General features: G+C 44.2%; 1 protein-coding gene across 7 annotated transcripts in view; it reads right to left on the bottom strand.

Annotated features, from left to right (window-relative positions):
- Positions 1–23539, bottom strand: part of FBXO15 (F-box protein 15) — a 198923-nt gene that overhangs the window by 5576 nt on the left and 169808 nt on the right. For all 7 annotated transcript variants that reach the window (XM_073589998.1, XM_073590002.1, XM_073590000.1 and 4 more), the window contains one exon: positions 15567–15836. In XM_073589998.1, coding sequence (XP_073446099.1) covers positions 15567–15836 — 270 coding nt within the window. The remainder of the gene's footprint in view (positions 1–15566; positions 15837–23539) is intronic.

Below are 23539 nucleotides of genomic sequence, written 5' to 3'. Positions count from 1 at the left end.
TGCATGGTCCTCTCACCCTCACCCCCCAATCCTGGTATGCATGGTCCCCTCACCCTCCTATCCTGGTATGCATGGTCCCCTCACCCCACTTTCTTGGTATGCATGGTCCCCTCACCCCCCTTTGCTGTTATGCATGGTCCTCTCACACCCCAATCCTGGTATGTATGCTCACCATCACCCCCTTTTCCTGGTATGCATGGTCCTCTCACCCCCCAATCCTGGTATGCATGGTCCCCTCACCCCCCTTTCCTGCTATGCATGGTCCCCTCACCCCCCTTTCCTGCTATGCATGGTCCCCTCACCCCCCAATCCTGGTATGCATGGTCCCCTCACGCTCCTTTCCTGATATGCATGGTCCTCTCACCCCCCAATCCTGGTATGCATGGTCCCCTCACCCCCCAATCCTGGTATGCATGGTCCCCTCACCCCCCAATCCTGGTATGCATGGTCCCCTCACCCCACCTTTCCTGGTATGCATGGTCCCCTCACCCCCCTTTCCTGGTATGCATGTGGTCCCCTCACCCCCCAATCCTGGTATGCATGGTCCCCTCACCCCCCAGTCCTGGTATGCATGGTCCCCTCACCCCCCAATCCTGGTATGCATGGTCCCCTCTCCCCCCAATCCTGGTATGCATGGTCCCCTCACCCCCCCTTTCCTTGTATGCATGGTCCCCTCACCACCCTTTCCTGGTATGCATGGTCCCCTCACCCCCCTTTCCGTGTAGCAGCATCGCGGCCCTCTGCCAGCGACCAATCAGCAACGCGGCCCTGTAGCCGCGACCAATCACTGCCGCGGACCTCTAGCATGTAAAAAAATTTAAAAAAGTTATTCTCACCTTCCGACGGCCTCCTGTCTTCTTTCCACGCGCCCGGCCTTGCGTTCCCCTCCATGCTTTCCAGACACCCCCAGAGCAGCGTGATGTGCAGCGCTGCTGCGGGGGCCTCCTTCCCTGGCTTCCTCACTGCCAGCTGAGCGCAGGCATGAGGAAGTCTGTGCAGCGCCTGTGTCAGATCGCTGATCTGTCACAGCGATCTGTGATGTGACAGATCAGCGATCTGACACATGACAGATATGTCCCCCCTGGGACAGTGTAATAAAGTTAAAAAAAAAAGAAAAAAAAAAAAAAGTGTAAAAAAAGTGTAAAAACAATAAAAAAACTATATAAATTTTAAAAAAAAAAATATTCCCTAATAAATTCATTTTTCGAAAATAAAAAAACAAAACAATAAAAGTACACATAGTTGGCATTGCCACGTCCGTAACGACCTGTCCTATAAAACTGTCCCACTAGTTAACCCCTTTATTGAACCCCTTAAAAAATAAAAAACGAAGCAAAAAACAATGCTTTATCATCATACCGCCGAACAAAAAGTGCAATAACGCGCGATCAAAAAGACGGCTATAAATAACCATGGTACCGCTGAAAATGTCATCTTGTCCCGCAAAAAACGAGCCGTGACACAGCATCATCAGCGAAAAAATAAAAAAGAAATTCATTAAATGCTGGCTTTTGTTCATTCTGCATCCGAAAAAAATCGGAATAAAAAGCGATCAAAAAATGTCACGTGCCCGAAAATGGTACCAATAAAAACGTCAACTCGTCCCGCAAAAAATAAGACCTCACATGACTCGGTGGGTCAAAATATGGAAAAATTATAGCTCTCAAAGTGAGGTGATGCATAAACTATTTTTACAATAAAAAGCGTCTTTTTGCGTTTGACAGCTGCCAAACATAAAAAACCGCCATAAATAGTAAATCAAACCCCCCTTTATCACCCCCTTAGTTAGGGAAAAATAATAATAAAAAAATAAGTGTATTTATTTTCATTTTCCCATTAGGGATAGGGCTCAGGTTAGGGCTAGGGGTGTGTTGGGGTTAGGGTTGGAGTTAGAATTGGGGGGTTTCCACTGTTTTGGCACATCAGGGGCTCTCCAAACACGAGATGGCGTCCGATCTCAATTCCAGCCAAAAAAGTCAAATGGCGCTCCTTCCCTTCTGAGCTCTGCCATGCGCCCAAACAGTGGTTCCCCCCACATATCAGGTATCAGCGTACTCAGGACAAATTGCACAATAACTTGTCCAGTCTATTTTCTCCTGTTACCCTTGGTAAAATAAAAAATTGAACCTGAAGTAATTTTTTTTGTGGAAAAAAGTTAAATGTTCATTTTTTTTAAGCATTCAAAAAATTCCTGTGAAGCACCTGAAGGGTTAATAAACTTCTTGAATGTGGTTTTGAGCACCTTGAGGGGTGCTGTTTTTAGAATGGTGTCATTTTTGGGTATTTTCTATCATATAGACCACTCAAAGTGACTTCAAATGTGATGTGGTCCCTAAAAATAAAATGGTGTTGTAAAAATGAGAAATCGCTGGTCAACTTTTAACCCTTATAACTTCCTAACAATAAAAAAAAATGTGTTTCAAAAATTGTGCTGATGTAAAGTAGACATGTGGGAAATGTTATTCATTAACTATTTTGTGTCACATAACTCTCTGGTTTAAGGGCATAAAAATTCAAAGTTTGAAAATTGCAAAATTTTTGCCATATTTCCGTTTTTTTCATACATAAACGCAAGTTATAGCGAAGAAATTTTACCACTTAAGTGAAGTAAAATATGTCACGAGAAAACTCTCAGAATCGCCTAGATCCATTGAAGCCTTCCTGAGTTATTACCTCATAAAGGGACAGTGGTCAGAATTGTAAAAATTGGCCCGGGAGTTAACGTGCAAACCACCCTTGGTAGTAAAGGGGTTAAAGGCAGCTTTATCGTCCAGATCGCAGCTAGGTCATCCAAATACAGTCCATATGGCACTCTGTTGCCGTTGGTGATAGCACCACCGTATAACCCATGGGTGCGTCAGAAGCTGTGTTGTCCTTGGCTCTGTGTTTAACCTCACACAGTCCTGGATTGCATCGAGCTCCTGCTCTGCAGCTTGCAAACAAACCACTGACACACTCAAATCAGCACAGAGTTTAAATGGGAATCATGGACATAGAGCCACTCCCAAAACCCAGACTGGAGGGAGAGATTCGCCCCACTACCAAACCTGCAAAAATCGCTTAAAAAATAAAAGTCCATGTAAGGTTTTCCTACAAACTGACTTGGTCAAATAGTTCGATCAAATCCAAACTCTTTTATAGTGAATTGTAAACAGGTGTTGCTGTAATCACAATGCACTCCAGCGGGTTTAATATGTCTCTATGCGCATCCTAGGGGATACATATCGGACTTTGTAAATTATTCTCCTCACTGCCTCACATATCCCCCTCCCCTGTTCAAATTTGTGGGGTTGAACATCTGTCACCATACAGGGTGTCCATGACAAGGCATTTCCTTGCGCCTTTCCCACACAATATTCCACTGTGAAGCTAAAATTTTGCAGTGACAGGAACCATCTGGTAACTCTATCATTCCTCTCCTTGGTGTTTCTCATCCAGCCCAAGGTTGAATGGTCTGTTACCAAGCAAAACTGTCGCCCGAGCAAATAATAAGGTAGGGGCTCCAAGGCCCACTTAATGGACAAGCACTCCTTCTCTACCACGCTATAATTCTTTTCGGCCAGGGTAAGTTTCCTACTCAAGTAGGTGACCAGATGTTCTTCTCCGTTCACCTCCTGTGAAAGAACTGTCCCTAGGCCTACCTCCAAGGCATCCATTTGTACGATAAAGCCATTCTTGAAGATGGGGCATGTGAGGACAGACTGCCTGCACAACGCCAACTTCATAGATTGGAACGCGTCCACCGCCTGTTGGTTCCAATGGACGATGACGATGACCGACTTCTTCCCCTTTAAGAGATTGGACAGAGGTGCCGACCTCTCAGCAAAATTAGGTATAAACCGTCGGTAATACCCAATTATGCCAAGGAATGGCCTTGATCTTGTTTATCAATAACGCCACGAACAATCAAGTACCGGGCATCCATGAGACCGATTGACATTTTTTTGGTTCGCTGTCAAGCAAACAGTTCTGTGCAAATTCACAACTGGGACAAGATGCTATGAAAGTCAGTACTAAAGATGATAACATCATCCAAATACGCTGATGCATACTTCTGATGGAGCTCTAACACTATGCCCATCAGCCTCTGAAACATGGCCGGGGCCCCATGTAACCCAAAAGGCAAGACGACATAGTGATAAAGACCTTCTGGGATCACGAAGTCAGTCTTAATCTTGGCTGACAGAGGCACCTGCCAATAACCCTTGGTAAGATCGAGCGTCGTGAAGAACTTTGCATGCCCCAGTTTCTCAATCAGCTTTTCCAGCCGGGGCATTGGATTAAGGTAAAATTTTTACACTTCATTCAAATTTCAAAAGTCGTAACAAAATCATAATGATCTGTCTGACTTCGGAATCAGTCCAATGGGGCCAGCCCATTCACTCCTGGACTCCACAATATCTCCTAGCTGGAGCATTTCTTTTACCTCAGCTGCGATGGCTTGCCTCCGGGCCTCTGGCACACAGTATGGTTTAATTCGTACCCTTACTTGAGGATCCGTGGCAATGTCATGTTGAATCACTAATGCATGGCCGGTCATTTCCGAGAATACGTCCGTATTCTGCTGAACTAATTTCCGGGCCCCCCATTGCTGCTGTTTAGAGAGCTTCTCGGATGGTTCCCAGACGATATGACCGCATTTGCACCAGTAATCATACATTCCTGGTCCTTTCCTGTTTCTAGCATATGATTACATGATACGGTTGTTCAGTTTTCTCTTCCCAGGCTGGCATTCTCTGTAATTCACCTCCCCAACCTTTTCCCAGACTTGATATGACCCTTGCCTCTTGGCTATAAGCTTACGTTTGCTTGTGGGCACCAAGACTAATAACCTAATCTTTTAAGGATCTGACCATGAGCTTTCCATTATACACTCTGCTCTGTGCTGCCTAGGCATCCACTAGAAGTTCTTTCACTATAGGCATAGAATCATAGAATCATAGAATCGTAGAGTTGGAAGGGACCTCCTGGGCCATCTGGTCCAACCCCCTGCTCAAAGCAGGATTCGCTAAATCATCCCAGTTAGATGTCTGTCCAGCCTCTGTTTGAAGACTTCCATTGAAGGAGAACTCACCACGTCTCGTGGCAGCCTGTTCCACTCATTGATCACGCTAACTGTCAAAAAGTTTTTTCTAATATCTAATCTGTGTCTCCTCCCATTCAGCTTCATCCCATTGCTTCTAGTCTTTCCTTGTGCAAATGAGAATAAAGTTGATCCTTCTACAATGTGACAGCCCTTTAGATATTTGTAGACAGCTATTAAGTCTCCTCTCAGTCTTCTCTTTTGCAAACTAAACATTCCCAAATCCTGCAACCTTTCCTCATAAGACAGGGTTTGCAGACCGGTCACCATTCTGGTCGCTCTTTTCTGAACTTGCTCCAGTTTGTTGATGTCTTTTTTAAAATGTGGTGCCCAAAATTGGACACAATATTCCAGATGAGGCCTGACCAAAGAGGAGTAGAGGAGTAGAGTGCCAGTCTTCTGGCACTTCTCCTGTTCTCCAAGAATTTTCAAAGATTATGGAGAGGGGTTCAAAAATTTCTTCTGCTATCTCCTTCAGTACTCTGGGGTGTAATTCATCTGGACCTGGAGACTTGAATTCATTTAGGTTAGCTAAGTGTTTCCTCACTATCTTTCTGTTTATAGATATCCTGGATTCTTCTATTCCCTTAATAGGACAGTGAATAACAGTTGATGTTACATTTCCTTTCTGAGAGAAAACAGATGCAAAATAGGAATTTAAAAGTTCAGCCTTCTCAACATCCTGTCTTACCATTTCATAATTTTCATCCTGTAAAAATCCAATAGCATCTTTGACTTTTCTTTTACTTTTGACATATCCCCAAAATCCTTTATTATTGCTTTTGACATCTCTTGCAAGCCTCAATTCATTTTCAGCTTTAGATAATCTGATTTGTGCCCAGCAGGTTCTGCAGACAGCATTATATTCTTCTTTAGATATGCCTCCCTCTTTCCATTTTATAAACATTTTTTTCTTCCTTTTTAGCCTGTGCTTAAGTTCTGTGTTCATCCATCCTGGTTTCCTTAAATGCTTCCTATTCTTCCCTCTTTTCGGAATTGTTAACAACTGTGCTTTGAGAATTTCATTTTTCAAGATTTCCCATCCTTCCTGGACATTTTTGTCTTTAAGGATATCCAGCCATTGGATCCCTCCAATTCTCTTTCTGAATCCCTTAAAATCTGCCTTTCTGAAATCTAACCTTGACGTCTGAGTCTTCACAGGTCTTCCGCCTCTAGTTATCCAAAATTCTAAAATAGCATGGTCGCTACCTCTTAGGGTCCCAGCCACTTTTACCTCCTCAACCATTTCCCCCCTGTTTATAAGGATTAGATCCAAGAGATATTTGACCAAGAAGGAGAGTGATGGGGTGCTACGCCAGATGACCTGGCCTCCACAGTCAAAAGACCTGAACCGAATCGAGATGGTTTGGGGTGAGCTGGACCACAGAGTGAAGGCAAAAGGGAAAACAAGTGCTAAGCATCTCTGGGAACTCCTTCAAGACTGTTGGAAGACCATTTCCGGTGACTACCTCTTTAAGCTCATCAAGAGAATGCCCAGAGTGTGCAAAGCAGCAATCAAAGCAAAAGGTGGCCACCCTGAAGAACCTAGAATATAATACATATTTTCAGTTGTTTCACACTTTTTTGTTAATTATATAATTCCACATGTGTTAATCATAGTTTTGATGCCTTCAGAGTGAATCTACAATTTTCATAGTCATGAAAATAAAGAAAACTCTTTGAATGACAAGGTGTGCCCAAACTTTTGGTCTGTACTGTACATACATACATATATAAATTCTCAATTTGTGTGCATTAGCACTGGAGAAGCGTAGGGGAATTGAGGGTGGTCATATCCAGGTATCTTCCGAGCGGCACAAGCACACAATAGAGCCTGCTAGCGGCACATCACTCCTCATCTAACTAACCAATCTGAGACTGCAGCAATGATCGATTACCTAGGAATTGAACTGTACCCTACAGAACTAAAAATTCTGCTATACTTGAGAAAAAGGATTTCTAAAAAGAGATAGTTACCGTATTTGTGTTTGCAAGCACGTTACAATTTTTACCATTTTAGAATTAAAAAACCTCTATAGAGGGAACATGTTAGTAAGATCAAACCTCCTAACCCATCTCTGTGGACACGAAAGTTGTAATAAATGACACCTTGATACCTCCGATCCAATATCTTATTCCATATCCAAGAAATCCAAAATTTCTTAATAAGTAAATGAGTTGTTAAGATCTATGGGTGGGTACAAATCTGTATGAGAATCTGCCACCAAAGTTTATTTTAAGTAAAAGTGGGCACTACCAGTGTGAGACATATAACTAACACAGAACGGTAGAACTGAACTTTGTCTCCTTACAAACTCATTTTCTGTAGCTCTCACTGCTCAGCACTGGTTACCTGTGAAATGGAACCTGAAGCACTGAGAGGAACCCGAAGATGTGTCAGTAAAGGTGCAGTCAGACTGACAAACCACTCGAGCGAGGATCGCATCGCAATCCTTGGACTGGCCGTCAGCTCTCCGGACCCGAGCATGACAGCTGCATAGAAATACATGGTGGCATGCTCAGGTCAGGAAAGCCGTCCACCAGTCCCAGGACTGCGATGCGATCCTCTTGCGAGCAACACAGCAGTCAGACTGCACCCTTATAATCACACAAAGCTCTGCAGTGAGAGCAGAGCACGCCTATTACACATCACATGGATATTGCCCCTTCATATAAAATAATCACTGGAGGCAGATTGTCATGGAGATCAGTGTTCAGGCCATAGCCCTGAACAGCTCATATTCTTATAAGAAAAATGTGGATTTCTGTGAAATAAGTCAACGAACTTCAGATATCAAGGTAAAGTTCTACATAACTTTCCATGACTAGCATGTCCATATAGATGGCTTGGGAGGGTTGATCCTACTGATGACAGATTCCCTTTAACCCTTCCTCTAGACCAGACTACCAGCATTACCACTGTAGCTAACCACTAAGCTCAGCCACTGTGCCAAGGCGGGAGACACACATCTCTGAGCTCACTCATTGGTTAGAGCAGTGATGTGTGCTCATTATGTCACTGCTACAGCCAAAGCACTGAGACCGGAGCAGTGATGGGAAGGAGAGGCTGAACCCAGAGAGGGCGAGAACCTGTTGAGTTTGTTATTTTCCGCAGCTTAGGGCCTATTTTCCTGAACGTGTACAACCCCTTTAAGCTGCTTTACTACCCTAGGCCACCAAGTATGGCAGCGTTAACTCATTTAATACATTAGCACAACAAGGAATACCTTGTTAACACTCATCCAGCACCTTAGACCACCAAGGATTAACTCTTAACTACTCTAAACCCAAAAATGAATGCATTAAAATGGTCTTTGTGTTCAGCCTAACACATGCTTGAAAAATGGGCACTCATATTTAAGTGAAACGCTCTATGTTTGAGAAGTGGGCACTCCTATATATGTTCAAGCCAGCAACGCAACATCGTTGGTGGCCTGAACATGTGTGCTCCCGATGCAGCTATAACGCAGCCTTATCGTGACAACCAGAGCGTGGTTGCCACAATGCCCCTTGGAGCTGAACTGTCAGCAACACTATAGCACTACTCCTTGGCTACTGCGCAGACCCAAAAAGCCGTTCTACTGCAATCTATAAGGCTGGAGGATACCCCTAGACCCACAACAGTAGTCAGTCAGTTTGCCCGTGAACTGTAAAGAATAAAATCTAAAAGGCCAAATAATGAAGGAAAAGGTAACAAAGAGGCAATTCATAAAGTTGCATCTTTTTACAACTATTACCTAACCAGACCAAATTAAGATAATGGGAATGACCCTTTATATGTTCCACTATTCCTGCCCACCAGGAAAATCTACAGTATTTCCTAATTAACGTTGACTATATTTTCCTTGCTTTCTATGGTCTAAAAGTTAATAAAATGCAAAATATATAGTGCATCTAAAATCACTGCTAAAGTTAATTTCCAAGTACTATGTGACATAAATAACTATAACAGTCCAGGAAAAGCAGGTGGCACCAACCTATCTCCACGGTCTCAGTCTCTACCTCCTGTTCTTCTGCTACATCTTGCATCATGAAGGTCTCGTCATCATACACCAGGACCTGAGCAGCGTACCCTTCCTCCAGGATGGCACTGGGAACTGGCTCCACAATGACAGCTGGGTACTCAATTTCCTGAACGTCTTCCTGCTCAGGATTTTCCACGGCATGAACGCTGCAGTCCACTACGGTATATTTGCCACATGCTACATTATGCTTTTATGCAGAGTAGGCTCCTGTTCCCACATCTCTTTTGCTACATCCAGCAGCCCCCTAGGATGCCTGCCATACAATAACTCAAAGGGTGAGAATCCTGTTGAAGTCTGCGGTACCTCGAGGATGGCAAACATTAAACAAGGCAATAACATGTCCGAATCCATCCCATTCTTAGAGACAACTTTTTTTTAGAATGGCCTGAAGAGTTTTGTTAAACCTTTCAATTAATCCATCTGTCTACAGATGGTACACTGATGTGCACAATTTGTTAAATTCCGGAGCAGCTTAGGCTGGTTTCACATTAGCGTTTTTTTGCGCAGCGCATCGTTTGCCTGTGTCATGTGTACCTATGTTTAAAAAATGCATGCGTGCACTTGCGCACAGAATGCGTCAAAACAACGCATTAGTCTATGGGAACGCAGGCGTGCGCATGGACGTGCGTACGCCTGCATTTGCGTACGCATGCGTTTTACAACTAAACATGTGTAGACACTAGTTTAACACCTAGAGAACAAATGCGCATAAAAAACTCAAACGCATGCGTTTCTACTTGCGCACGATGCGCATTAAAGGAGTCCCCTGAATAGTAAGGATCTCCTTAGGTAGTCCAAGGAGGCAGAACATCTGTAATGTTGCGAAGTGGAATTGCCTATGGGTAATGGATGACATAATCAACGACCACCAATATGTGTTGGTGACAACGGGTAGATTTTACTATTGGACCCACTAGATCTTTTTCAATTAGCTCAAAAGGCATCTCTATAATGGGCAGAGGGTGAGTTTGTGGTGGGTGTTACACTCTGGACATGACTCACAAAACCTCTGTACCTCGGTATAAATTACAAGCCAAAAAAACGGACATGGGCTTCAGGAAAATGCCCACCAGTGGTGGAACTTGTGCAAATTAAGATCTAGGCCAGGCCTAGATCCCAGTCTGCGCAGGAACTGCCTCCGGCGACCACAGCTTCGGAAAAATGGCAGCTGCGATGGCGTCTGCTCTGCCTCACCCCCGATGCTGGGCCCTCAGCATCAACTCTGCCTCACCGCCGACACCTGGTCCACACCAATACACCTCTTCTGTCGTCACTGGCTTCCTGAGGAAGGGACCCCTCCCGCTCCACCACCACAACCCCTGGACTAGAACACGCACACCCCCATTTTCCCCACAATTTTTATGGAGGAAAAGTGCGTCTTATAGTCCAAAAAATATTTTGCATAGATATTTGCACTGGTTCACTTTTTGTATATGCACTTCATTTACAAATGTTGCTTTGGTTCTGATTGGACAAATTTTAGTAGTTACTAGTGATGAGCGAGTATGCTCGGGTGGTCTCCGAGTATTTGGAAGTGCTCAGAGATTTAGTTTCTGTCGCCACAGCTGCATGATTTGCGGCTACTTGACAGCCTGAATACATGTAGGGATTGGCTGTTTGTTAGGGAATTCCCACATGTATTCAGGCTGTCAAGTAGCCGTAATTCATGCAGCTGCGGCAATAGAAACTAAATCTCCAAGCACTTCCAAATAATCGGAGATCACCCGAGCATGCTCGGGAAAACCCGAACAACGAGCATACTCACTCATCACTAGTAACTACCTAATAAAGATATTTTAATAGAGTTTTTTCTTGGAAATCTAGTTTGACACCCTTTCGCTAATCAAATTCTGTTACCAGACTATATTCTCCCTGTTTTTCACAGGCTTGTTTAAATGTTGTTGAGCACACTTTAAATATGCTTGAACATGCTTTTTGTTCAGTAAGGAGTCTTTGCGAGCTGAGCGTGCATATACAGTGGGTACGGAAAGTATTCAGACCCCTTTACATTTTTCACTCTTTGTTTCACTGCAGCCATTTGGAAAATTCAAAAAAGTTCATTTTTTTCTCATTAATGTATACTCTGCACCCCTTCTTGACTGAAAAAAGCAGAAATATAGAAATTTTTTCAAATGTATTAAAAAAGAAAAACTGAAATATCACATGGTCATAAGTATTCAGACCCTTTGCTCAGTATAGAGTAGAAGCACCCTTTTGAACTAGTACAGCCATGAGTCTTCTTAGGAAAGATGCCAAACGGTTTTCACACCTCGATTTGGGGATCCTCTGCCATTCTACCTTGCAGATCCTCTCCAGTTCTGTCATGTTGGATGGTAAACATTGGTAGACAGCCATTTTCAGGTCTCTCCAGAGATGCTCAATTAGGCCAGGGCTCTGGCTGGGCCAGTCAATAATGGTCACAGAGTTGTTCTGAAGCAACTACTTTGCTATTTTATTGTATGCTTAGGGTCATTGTCTTGTTGGAAGGTGAACTTTCGGCCAAGTCTGAGGTCCAGAGCACTCTGGAAGAGGTTTTCATCCAGGATATCTCTGTACTTGGCTGCATTCATGTTTCTTCAATTGCAATCAGTCATCCTGTCCCTGCAGCTGAAAAACACCCCCATAGAATGATGCTGCCACTACCATGTTTCACTGTTGGGATTGTATTGGGCAGGTGATGAGCAGTGCCTGGTTTTCTCCACACATACCGCTTAGAATTATCATCAAAAAGCTCTATCTTTGTCTTATCAGACCAGGGAATCTTATGTCTAATAGTGTGGGAGACCTATATGTTTTTTTAGCAAACTCTCTGTGGGCTTTCATATGTCTGGCACTGAGGAGAGGCTTCCGTCGGGCCACTCTGCCATAAACGCCCGACTGGTGGAGGGCTGCAGTGATAGTTGACTTTGTGGCACTTTCTCCCATCTCCCCACTGTATCTGTGTATTCTTCTTGACCTATCTGCAGCTTTCGATACTGTTGACCTCCATCTCCTACTCTCTAGGCTCCAGTCACTAGGCATTAAGGACACTGCTCTCTCCTGGTTCTCTTCCTATCGCTCTGACCACTCCTTCAGTGTTTTGTTCTCTGGCTCCACTTCATCTCCTCTTCCTCTTGCTGTCGGGGTACCTCAGGGCTCAGTCCTTGGCCCCCTTCTCTTCTCTCTCTACACAGCCCCAATTGGACAGACCATCAGCAGATTTGGCTTTCGGTACTATCTTTATGCTGATCACACAACTATATATGTCTTCCCCCGACCTTACCCCTCTGTACTACAGAACGCCAGTGACTGTCTGTCTGCAGTCTCCAATATCATGTCCACTCTCTAGCTGAAACTCAACCTCTCCAAAACTGAACTTCTGCTCCCGCCATCTACTAACCTCCCTAAATCTGACATTTCCCTCTCCGTGGGTGGTACCACAATAACACCCCTTCCCCTTCAATGGAAGTCTTCAAACATTCAAACAGAGGCTGGACAGACATCTGACTGGGATGATTTAGCGAATCCTGCTTTGAGCAGGGGGTTGGACCAGATGGCCCAGGAGGTCCCTTCCAACCCTATGATTCTATGACCCCGGCAGCAGACACGCTGTCTGGGTGTTATGTTTGACACCAATCTCTCCTTCACATCCCGTATACAATCTCTTGCCCGCTCTTGCCGCTTTCACCTAAAGAACATCTCTAGAATCCGCCCTTTTCTCACCATGGAAACAACAAAAACCCTCACTGTAGCATTGATCCACTCCCGCCAGGATTACTGCAACGCTCTATTAATTTGCCTCCCCATCACTCGACTATCCCCTCTCCAGTCCATACTTAATGCAGCAGCCAGGGTCGTCCATCTGGCTAATCGGTACTCAGACGTGTCCGCTCTTCGTCAGTCATTACACTGGCTGCCCATTCATTATAGGATCCAATTCAAAGTACTTGTTCTCACCCACAAAGCTCTCCATGGTGCGGCATCCCCCTACATCTCCTCCCTCATTTCTGTCTATCGGCCTAGCCGATCGCTGCGCTCTGCAAACGACTTTCGACTAACCTCTGCACTAATCTGTACCTCCCACTCCCGACTTCAAGATTTCTCCCATGCTGCTCCTATCCTCTGGAATGCTCTACCCCAAGAAATTAGGACTAACCACAATTTGCATAGTTTTAGGCGCTCCCTCAAAACACATTTGATCAGAGCGGCTTATCACGTTCACTAATCAAAGTCATTCTATTTGTAAGTGTGCGTGTATAGCCCATTCACTATCTCCATTCACCCTTCACTCCCTCAAGATGGCTGGACCTTCATTGTAAATATACAATTGTAAATACACACCTGTACTTAGTATCTCCACCACCTCATTGTAGATTGTAAGCTCTCACGAGCAGGGTCGTCTTATTTTGCTTTAATTATTGTATTGTTGTTACTTATGACTTGTGTTTTGAAACTGTTAAACTGTAAAGCGCTGCGTAATATGTTGGCGCTATGTAAATAAAGATTATTATTATTATCTGTGGAGCTTAACCACAGTGATCTTGGGGTTCATCTTTACCTCTCTCACCAAGGTTCTTCTCTCACGATTGCTCAGTTTGGCGGGAAGGCCAGGTCTAGGAAGATTTCTGGTGGTCCCAAACTTCTTCCATTTAAGGATTATGGAGGCCACTGTGCTCTTAGGAACCTTGAATACTACAGAAATTCTTTTGTAACCTTGGCCACATGTGTGCGTTGCCACAATTCTGTCTCTGAGCTTCTTGGCCAGTTCCTTTGACCTCATGATTCTCATTTGGTCTGACATGCACTGTGAGCTGTGAGGTCTTATAAAGACAGGTGTGTGCCTTTCCAATTCTAGTCCTATCAGTTTAATTAAACCCAGCTAGACTCCAATGAAGGAGTAGAACCATCTCAAGGAGGATCACAAGGAAATGGACAGTATGTGACAAATATGAGTGTCTGAGCAAAGGGTCTGAATACTTATGAACATGTGATATTTCAGTTTTTCTTTTTTAATAAATTTACAAAAATGTCTACATTTCTCTTTTTTCAGTCAAGATGGGGTGCAGAGTGTATGTACATTAATGGGAAAAATGAACTTTTTTGAATTTACCAAATGGCTGCAATGAAACAAAGTGAAAAATTTAAAGGGGTCTGGATACTTTCCGTACCCACTGTAGACCATGGATTACTTATTGTTTTCTTTGAAACAATTGTACCTGCTGATACCAGGTCTTTCTATAGCTCTCCACAGGTGGTCCTTGGCTCTTTGACAACTTTTCTGATAATTCTTTCCACTACACTGTCTGAAATTTTGCGGTTAACACCTGGTCATGGCCAATTTATGGTGAAATTATGTTCTTTCCACTTCTGGATTATGGCCCCAACAGCAGTTTAGAAATTCTTTAGTAACCAATGCCATCAATATGTTTTGCAACAATATGGTTGTGAAGGTCTTGAGATAGCTCACAGTCTTTACCCTTCATGAGATGCTTCTTGTGTGGCACACTGGTAATAAGACACCTTTTTATAGGCCATCAGTTGAACCAGCTGATTTTTTTTCACTAAGTGGCAGGATTGCTTTCTAGTTACAGTCACCTCTCTTTCTTCATGTGTTCAATATTTTTTCCCTGTGTCATTTCTCAATATTAAACATCAGCTAATTTATTGATATCTATGATTTGGTTTGTTTGCTGTGTAAATTGGGTGGGTTGTTACTGACATCTGGTGAGAAAATCAATACCTATTTCAACCGCTCTATGTACTCCACTACTGGACAGATGTATTTCCTCCATTCAGATGCCTTCCCTCATCAGGCTCCTGGCATCCTCTTCAGACAGAGCAGTCATGTGACAGCTGTAATTCTGGCATTCCTTACAGTGGTACTGCAAGCCAACTCCAATTATTTTAACAATATGACAGAGTGTAATGTTTTTCTCCCACACGCTGTTTACATCCTATCTCAGCTTTAACTGCAAACTGCTGATAAGAGGGGTTGCTGGGTTTCAGAGCTCGACTGATCTGGTATTGATGACCTCTCTCAGGGATACGTTATCAACTGCAAAGTGATCAAAGTGGTGGAAAACCCATTTAACTTTAAAACCCATGAAATAATTTTGACTAGGGCATTGTTAAAATCGTGATTAAGAGTAGATTTTCACAACTCCAGTTCTCATGAACCACCAACAGGTCATGTTTCCAGGATGTCCTTTGCATTGCACAGATGATAATGCCATCACCTGTGCAACAGTAAGTACAGTAAATCCTGAAAACCTGATCAGTTGCTGACTCTTTAGGACTGGAGTTGGGGGAACACTGATTGAGAGCCTGGTATAGGTTCAAAACGCTCCATGGACTATATGTGAAATACAGAAATAGTCACTATTGATCTTTAGTAGAAAAAAAAAGGAAAAAAGATTATTATTGTAGTATCTATCATAGCAAAAGGAGAAATATGTTTTCTGTAAAAATATTTTACTCACTGCATAATCTGTTCCAAAGTAACTGTTGACTTTCTCTGTATTTAAGTGCAAAACCAGATTTATCACAAAATATTCTTCTGTTTCTTTCATCCAAATCAGCTCAGCATGAACCGTTCCAATGTCATCACTGTAGTTCATTTGGAAGTTCTGCCCCATGAAGTCATAACGTGTTTCTGGAGATTTCCTTTCATATAGCTGAACTGGGGCACTACAACACCAAAAGGGAGCTTCGGATTCATCTAGAACGGTTACATCCATCAAGAAGCAGTTCTATGATATAGAAAACGAAAAAAAGTGATTTGGTACCGTGTTAGCCAGTAGAAGAAAATATATGCTATGTTACAGGCAACCTCCTAATCTAAGAAACATCATTATACGAAGTTCAATGCCCTCAGATTCACCAAGAGGAACATACCCTTCCAATAGGAGAAGATGCAAAACTAGCATTCATATAGAGACCAACGACAAAATCCAAATCCCCAACACACAGCAGGACTATAAGGCTGGGTTCACACGTAGCGGAACTCTCGTGGAAATTACAGCGAGAATTCCGGAATTCCATTCCGCGGGAAAATCGCATTTTAAATTCCCGTGATTTTCCCGCAGAAAAACTAGAATTTTGAAAGCGTAATTAGCTTGCAGAATTGCTAGCGTTTTCCAAGCGATCTGTAGCATCGCTTGGAGAACTGATTGACAGGTTGGTAACACTCGTCAATAGAATGTAAATAATAATAATAATAAAAAAAAAAAAAAATTGTTATTCTCACCTTCCGATGTCCCGCGCAGCCTTCCCGCCTCTCTCCACACTCCCGGTCCCAGTAATCCTTTGCGACAATTACCGCGATGACGTCCGTTCTCGCGGGATCGCGACGTCTCGCGGTCATTCGCGATGACTTCGCGCGAATGACCGCGAGACTTCGCGATCCCGCGAGAACGGACGTCATCGCTCGCAAAGGCTTACTGGGACCAGGAGCGTGGAGAGAGGCGGGAAGGCTGCGTGGGACGTCGGAAGGTGAGAATAACAATATTTTTAATTTAAATTCTATTTTTTACAGGGATATGGTACCCAAAGCCCGGAGGACAGACTCGTCTCCTCCGGACCATGGGTACCATCCGCAAATGTTCTGCTTACTTTTCGCATGGTGTGCACAGCCACATGCAGAAAGTAAGCAGAACAATGCATTCCTATGGGTGCGGGATCGCCGCGATTCCGCGAAATTAATGAGCATGCTGCGATTTTTACCGTGAAGCAATTCCGCCGCGGTAAAAACCGCAGCATTAGCACAGCATTGCGGAATCCCATAGGAATGCATGGGATGCTTATTTTTCCCGTTTTCGCTGCAAAATCGCGCGGTTAAAACCGCCGCGGAAACGCGAAAAAAACGCCATGTGTGAACTCAGCCTAAGATCCCTGGGACATTCACATGTTCCTCTTCCAATGTGGTGTATTTAATTCTATGCAATATATGTCCTGTGAGTGGCCTCTATGTTGGAGAAAGAACAGAGACTGAGAGCAAGGATGAGGTCTCATCATCATACAATTACAGACAAAAAAAACATTTACCTGTGGCCAAACATTTCTGTGGTCCAGGACACAACATAGACAATATGAAAGTTGTCATTTTAAAAGGCAATTTTAAAATCACAGAAACATCGCAGGGTGTGGGAATACAAATTCATTTCAATCTTTGATTCTGTTCACAGGACTCAATTTGTCAGGAGGATTTATGGCCCATTACCAAATCTGAGCTATTTCCTCCAAAAACAATGAAGGCACTCCCAGCCCTTTGATCTCACATGCATATGGGGTCTATAGAACTTTCACATCGCTTATCTAATCTTACCTAATTAAGGATTCTCTCTTCAAGCTCAGTGTTTGTTTATTGAAATGTCCATGTATCACACCATGCCTGTGCTTTTTACTGTATATAAATAAGGTTTCTTGAAATATTTTGTTATATCAGCCTGATGAAGAGACGTAAGCTGTCTCGAAAGCTTGCTTTGTAACATCATTCACTATAATTTGTTAGCCATTAAAAGGTATCACACCCACAAGATTCCTATTTTGTTTCTCTCACTGAGAACACTTTATATATGATATACAAGAAATGGCCATTGGTAGCCAACATACCTCATAGATATTGAGAACATTCCAATTTTCTCATCCATTGCAAGAGATCAGCAGACTGGAACAGCCGCAAGTACAGCTCTGGCAAAAATTAAGAGACCCCTGCACAGTTTTATAAAAATCAGCTTCTCTATGTCACGACTGCGACCGCGGGCTAGCCGGCGTCTCCACGTCGACCGACCACGACGACGTGGGGCAAGCGTCCTAAGTGGGAACGGAATGTGGACCCACTGGACCACATAGAGTAACCTGGACCTACCCAAATTAGGGAAGGGCAGCGAGCAGGATCTGTGGCAGCTGAGCATGTGGATGAGGTGGCAGAACGACATGACACCGCACAACTTCACGTTTAGACATAAAGTTTACTCAAACGAAACAAAGTACAAGCACAAAACATAATTATGCCAGGCTCCCAATTCCACACATCAGGGAAGGGAAAATGTCTCAGGATAACAGACGAAGGCAGGAGGACATCACGGGTCTATGCAGTCCAGGGTTGTCTGGCACGGGCATACTAGGGCGGCCTCTCTCTCAGGCCTCAGGCGTAGCACAGGCTCAGCAGGAGAACATCAGACACTGACCTCAGACAGACTTCAGACGATGGCAGTGGTCATCACAAGCAGTCTGGTGCAAGCCCGGCCGGGTTGGAGAGGAACCGGCCGGGATTGCACCATATAACAAGCTGAGCACAGAGTAGCAGAAACTCAGCGGGCAGACCAGGCTCCTACTTCCAAGATGAACCAAGGTTAGATCACAGAAAGTCAGGTAGCAAAGAGTCACAGTCACTGGGCACAGGGTTCAAGACACGGAAGGACCTCAGGAACATAACACAGAGGACACAATTCAGACAAGGTCAGGTACAGGAACAGATCCAGGAAACAAGACACAGCAGGAAACAGGCACAAGGCAAGAAACCAAACATTAACACAGGGCCAGGATATTCTGCCTCCTGGAGGGAGGACAGGATCTGGGACCAGGATATTCTGCCTACTGGAGGGCGGACAGGAACCGGGACCAGGATATTCTGCCTCCTGGAGGGCAGCAAGACAGGCATCAGCACACCTAGAACTGCAGGCAAGCTGGACAGGTGCGGACACCACACAGACAGAGACATAAGACGAAGCTCTGGCCACGCCCCACAGGGCAGGGAACTTTTATATAGGAGCTGCCTCACAGCGATAGGCTGGAGCAGCAATTGTAGCACACACCCATTCCTCATAAAAGCAGGGGAGGTGTGGCCGCACGCACCCTATGCACAGCCAGACACAAATCAGCATTGCAAAGGACACCTGGCGAGAGCTGCAAGCCTGAACACACGTGGTAAACCATGCACAGACCTAAAACCCATGGATAGCTTTCCACAGCGGCAGCCAGCGGATGGTCAAGCAGAGCAGCGGAGCCAAACACGAATGTACGGCTATGCAGTGGAGCAGGGAACTGAGCAGCATCCATAAAGGTAACAGACAACAGTATCCCTGCTAGTTGGGGGGAAAGGAGCAAAGGGTTAATGCAGAGACATGCAGAGTAACGACTGGGAAACAAGATACAAACATACCGGCATTACACTCTACATGTCTGGCAGCCATTCCATTCCAGTGTCAGTTGAATTCCAACCAGAGTACACCTCATTCTACTTAATGTGCTTCAGATTAGGTGATCACCTGAACCAAATCTTATTTACCAAAGGAAAATATAAAAAAAACCCTGCTGTGGTGTTCCCAATCCTCTTGCAATAGGACAAGCTGGATGGCAAAACAAGTGCTAGTAAAATCGCAAAAGTAATAGGAATGAAAAAAACGTAGTTACTTACCGATAACGGTATTTCTCGGAGCCCATGACAGCACCACGGAGAGAGGGGATCCGCCCTTCAGGGACAGGAACCTACAGATAAAAGGGCGGTACCTCTCCTCCGCCCCCAGTTGGTTACAGAGCATCAGAGGGTCTCTAGGTTAGTTAAACAGCAGAAATATATAACATTATAATATTGCTTATTATCAAAGAACACTGTGCCTATACGAAAATACTCTAAGAACAGTAAAATGTGCTCACCGCACACGTGATGGGGGGAAAATAAGCAGGTGCTGTCATGGGCTCCGAGAAATACCGTTATCGGTAAGCAACTACGTTTTTCTCTCTCACCCATGACAGCACCACGGAGAGAATTACAGAGACTGGTAGTTTAGGGAGGGACCACAGCCTGAAGGTCAAGTCAGACGTAGAGGCTAAATCTACAGTTGTGGCCAAAAGTATTGACACCCCTGCAGTTCTGTCAGATAATACTCAGTTTCTTCCTGAAAATGATTGCAAACACAAATTCTTTGGTATTATTATCTTCATTTAATTTGTCTTAAATGAAAAAAACACAAAAGAGAATGAAGCATAAATCAAAACATTGATCATTTCACACAAAACTCCAAAAATGGGCCAGACAAAAGTATTGGCACCCTCAGCCTAATACTTGGTTGCACAACCTTTAGCCAAAATAACTGCGACCAACCGCTTCCAGTAACCATCAATGAGTTTCTTACAATGCTCTGCTGGAATTTTAGACCATTCTTCTTTGGTAAACTGCTCCAGGTCCCTGATATTTGAAGGGTGCCCTCTCCAAACTGCTATTTTTAGATCTCTCCACAGGTGTTCTATGGGATTCAGGTCTGGACTCATTGCGGGCCACCTTATAAGTCTCCAGTGCTTTCTCTCAAACCATTTTCTAGTGCTTTTTGAAGTGTGTTTTGTGTCATTGTCCTGCTGGAAGATCCATGACCTCTGAGGGAGACCCATCTTTCTCACACTGGGCCCTACATTATGCTGCAAAATTTGTTGGTAGTCTTCTGACTTCATAATGCCATGCACACGGTCAAGCAGTCCAGTGCCAGAGGCAGCAAAGCAACCCCAAAACATCAGGGAACCTCCGCCATGTTTGACTGTAGGGACAGTGTTCTTTTCTTTGAATGCCTCTTTTTTCTCCTGTAAACTCTATGTTGATGCCTTTGCCCAAAAAGCTCTACTTTTGTCTCATCTGACCAGAGAACCTTCTTCCAAAACGTTTTAGGATTTTTCAGGTAAGTTTTGGCAAACTCCAGCCGGGCTTTTTTATGTCTCGGGGTAAGAAGTGGCGTCTTACTGGGTCTCCTACCATACAGTCCCTTTTCATTCAGACGCCAATGGATAGTACGGTTTGACACTGTTGTACCCTCGGACTGCAGGGCAGCTTGAACTTGTTTGGATGTTAGTCGAGGTTCTTTATCCAACATCCGCACAATCTTGAGTTGAAATCTCTTGTCAATTTTTCTTTTCCGTCCACATCTAGGGAGGTTAGCCACAGTGCCATGGGCTTTAAACTTCTTGATGACACTGCGCACGGTAGACACAGGAACATTCAGGTCTTTGGAGATGGACTTGTAGCCTTGAGATTGCTCATGCTTCCTCACAATTTGGTTTCTCAAGTCCTCAGACAGTTCTTTGGTCTTCTTTCTTTTCTCCATGCTCAATGTGGTACACACAAGGACACAGGACAGAGGTTGAGTCAACTTTAATCCATGTCAACTGGCTGCAAGTGTGATTTAGATATTGCCAACACCTGTTAGGTGCCACAGGTAAGTTACAGGTGCTGTTAATTACACAAATTAGAGAAGCATTACATGATTTTTTGAACAGTGCCAATACTTTTGTCCACCCTCTTTTTTATGTTTGGTGTGGAATTATATCCAATTTGGCTTTAGGACAATTCTTTTTGTGTTTTTTTCATTTAAGACAAATTAAATGAAGATAATAATACCAAAGAATTTGTGTTTGCAATCATTTTCAGGAAGAAACTGAGTATTATCTGACAGAACTGCAGGGTTGTCAATACTTTTGGAAACAACTGTATCCGATAGTGTCTAAAAAAGGTTGAAGGTGATGACCAGGTGGCCGCCTTATAGATCTGTTCTATTGATACCTCAGATCTCTCAGCCCATGAGGTCGCCATTGCTCTTGTGGAATGGGCTCTCAACCCTTCTGGGATGGTATTCCCGCTGGAAGAATAGGCGAGGTTATCGCATCCCTTATCTACCTTGCCAGGGTACTCTTGGACGCTGCTTTGAGTCCCTTCCTGGGCCCCTGGAAACACACAAAGAGAGAACCTTCCTTTTTACACCCTTTGGTGGCCTCTAGGTATTGAACTAGGCATCTCTTCACATCTAGGGTGTGAAACTTCTCTTCTCCCCTGTTCTTAGGATTTGGGCAGAAGGAAGGAAGGAAGGACTACTTCTTGGGACCTATGGAAATGCGATGCTACTTTAAGTAAGTAGGCCGGGTCAGGCTTTAGGATGACTCTATCTTCCAAAATTTTTGTAAATGGTGGTACTGCAGATAGGGCCTGAATATCGCTCACCCTATGGGCTGATGTTAGTGCTACCAGTAGAACAGTTTTTAACGATAATATTTTTAGAGGGGCTGACTCAATAGGCTCGAACGGGGAACCTGTTAGTGCAGATAGTACCAGATTCAGAACCCACGATGGTAATTTCCGACTAATTATCGGCCTAGATCTGGCTGCAGCTTTAATGAATCGTGCTATACATGGGTTACCTGCTACATCATGGTTATACAGAGTGCCTAAAGTCACTACCTGCACCTTTAAAGTATTGACTGCTAAGCCTTGTTCTTGGCCCTTCTGTAAAAATTCTAGAATTTTAGTAACCTGGACCCCATCCTGGTCCCTTCCCCCGGAGGTGGACAGGAATTTTTTCCAGGTTTTCCCATAAGCCTTTGCCGTGACCGGTTTCCTAATTTTAGCAGTGTAGTAATTAGGTTCTCCGAGAACCCCCTTCCCCTCAGCAGTGTCCTTTCAAATTTCATGCTGTTAAATGGAGGTTCACTGCCCGAGGGTGTGATACCGGTCCCTGCGATAGTAGGTCTGGGAGATCCGGCAGGATCCAAGGATTGGTGAACGATAGCATAGCATCCTCAGCCAGGAGAACCAAGTTCTTTTTGGCCAGAAAGGGGATATTAATATCATTCTGGTTTTGTCCTCTCTGACTTTCCTTATGACTGCCGGAATGAAGATGATCGGGGGGAAAAACATATGTCAGGTTCTGAGTCCATGGAAGCATAAAGGCGTCCAGGGCCTGAGGATTCCCCCTGGGGTCTAGAGAACAGAATGCTTCCACTTTTTTGTTTTTGAAGTCGATGGACAGATCTATGTCCGGAGTTCCCCACATCTTTACAAGTTGCCGAAAAATAGACTGCTTTAGGACCCATTCGCTCTGCAGCAATTGAGTGCAGCTCAGAATGTCTGTTTTTTGGTTTTCTGTTCCCCGAATGTGCGATACGGAGAGGGATATCAGATTTTCCTCTGCCAGGCTGAGGATTTTGGAGAAGGTATCCATTAGGGTTCAGGACCTGGTTCCCCTCTGATGGTTTAAATAGGCCACCGTCACTTGGTTGTCTGAGAATATGCGGACGTGATGACCCCGTAGTGAAGGTAGGAAGCGTGACAGTGTGTAGCCTACTGCCCAAAGCTCTTTCTGGTTTGAGGAGGCTTCTAGTTCCTGACTTCTCCATTCCCCCTAAGCTACCCTGCTGTCCATGTGTTCTCCCCATCCCGTGGGACTGGTGTGTGATATTTTTGTTACCCAAGGGATCCCTTTGGACAGGTTGTCTGTATTTTTCCCCGAGGCTAGGGAATGAATAGTTCTTGAATCTAGGGTTATATGACCCTCTAAGTGACCCCTTAATACCAATTGGTTTGCTAATATGTCCTACTGGAGATCCATTGTATGTAGTTGTGCCCACTGGACTGCCGGTAAACAGGCGGAAAGGGAACCCAGCAGTGACATCCCCTTTCTTAGTGTCATGTAGG

This window comes from Dendrobates tinctorius, unplaced genomic scaffold (genome assembly GCF_039654945.1).
Source record: "Dendrobates tinctorius isolate UK_male_01 unplaced genomic scaffold, ASM3965494v1 ptg000115l, whole genome shotgun sequence".
NCBI classification, from domain to species: domain Eukaryota; kingdom Metazoa; phylum Chordata; class Amphibia; order Anura; family Dendrobatidae; genus Dendrobates; species Dendrobates tinctorius.
The sequence above is the reverse complement of the archived record's forward strand: the minus strand, read 5'-3'. Positions and strand labels throughout refer to the sequence as shown.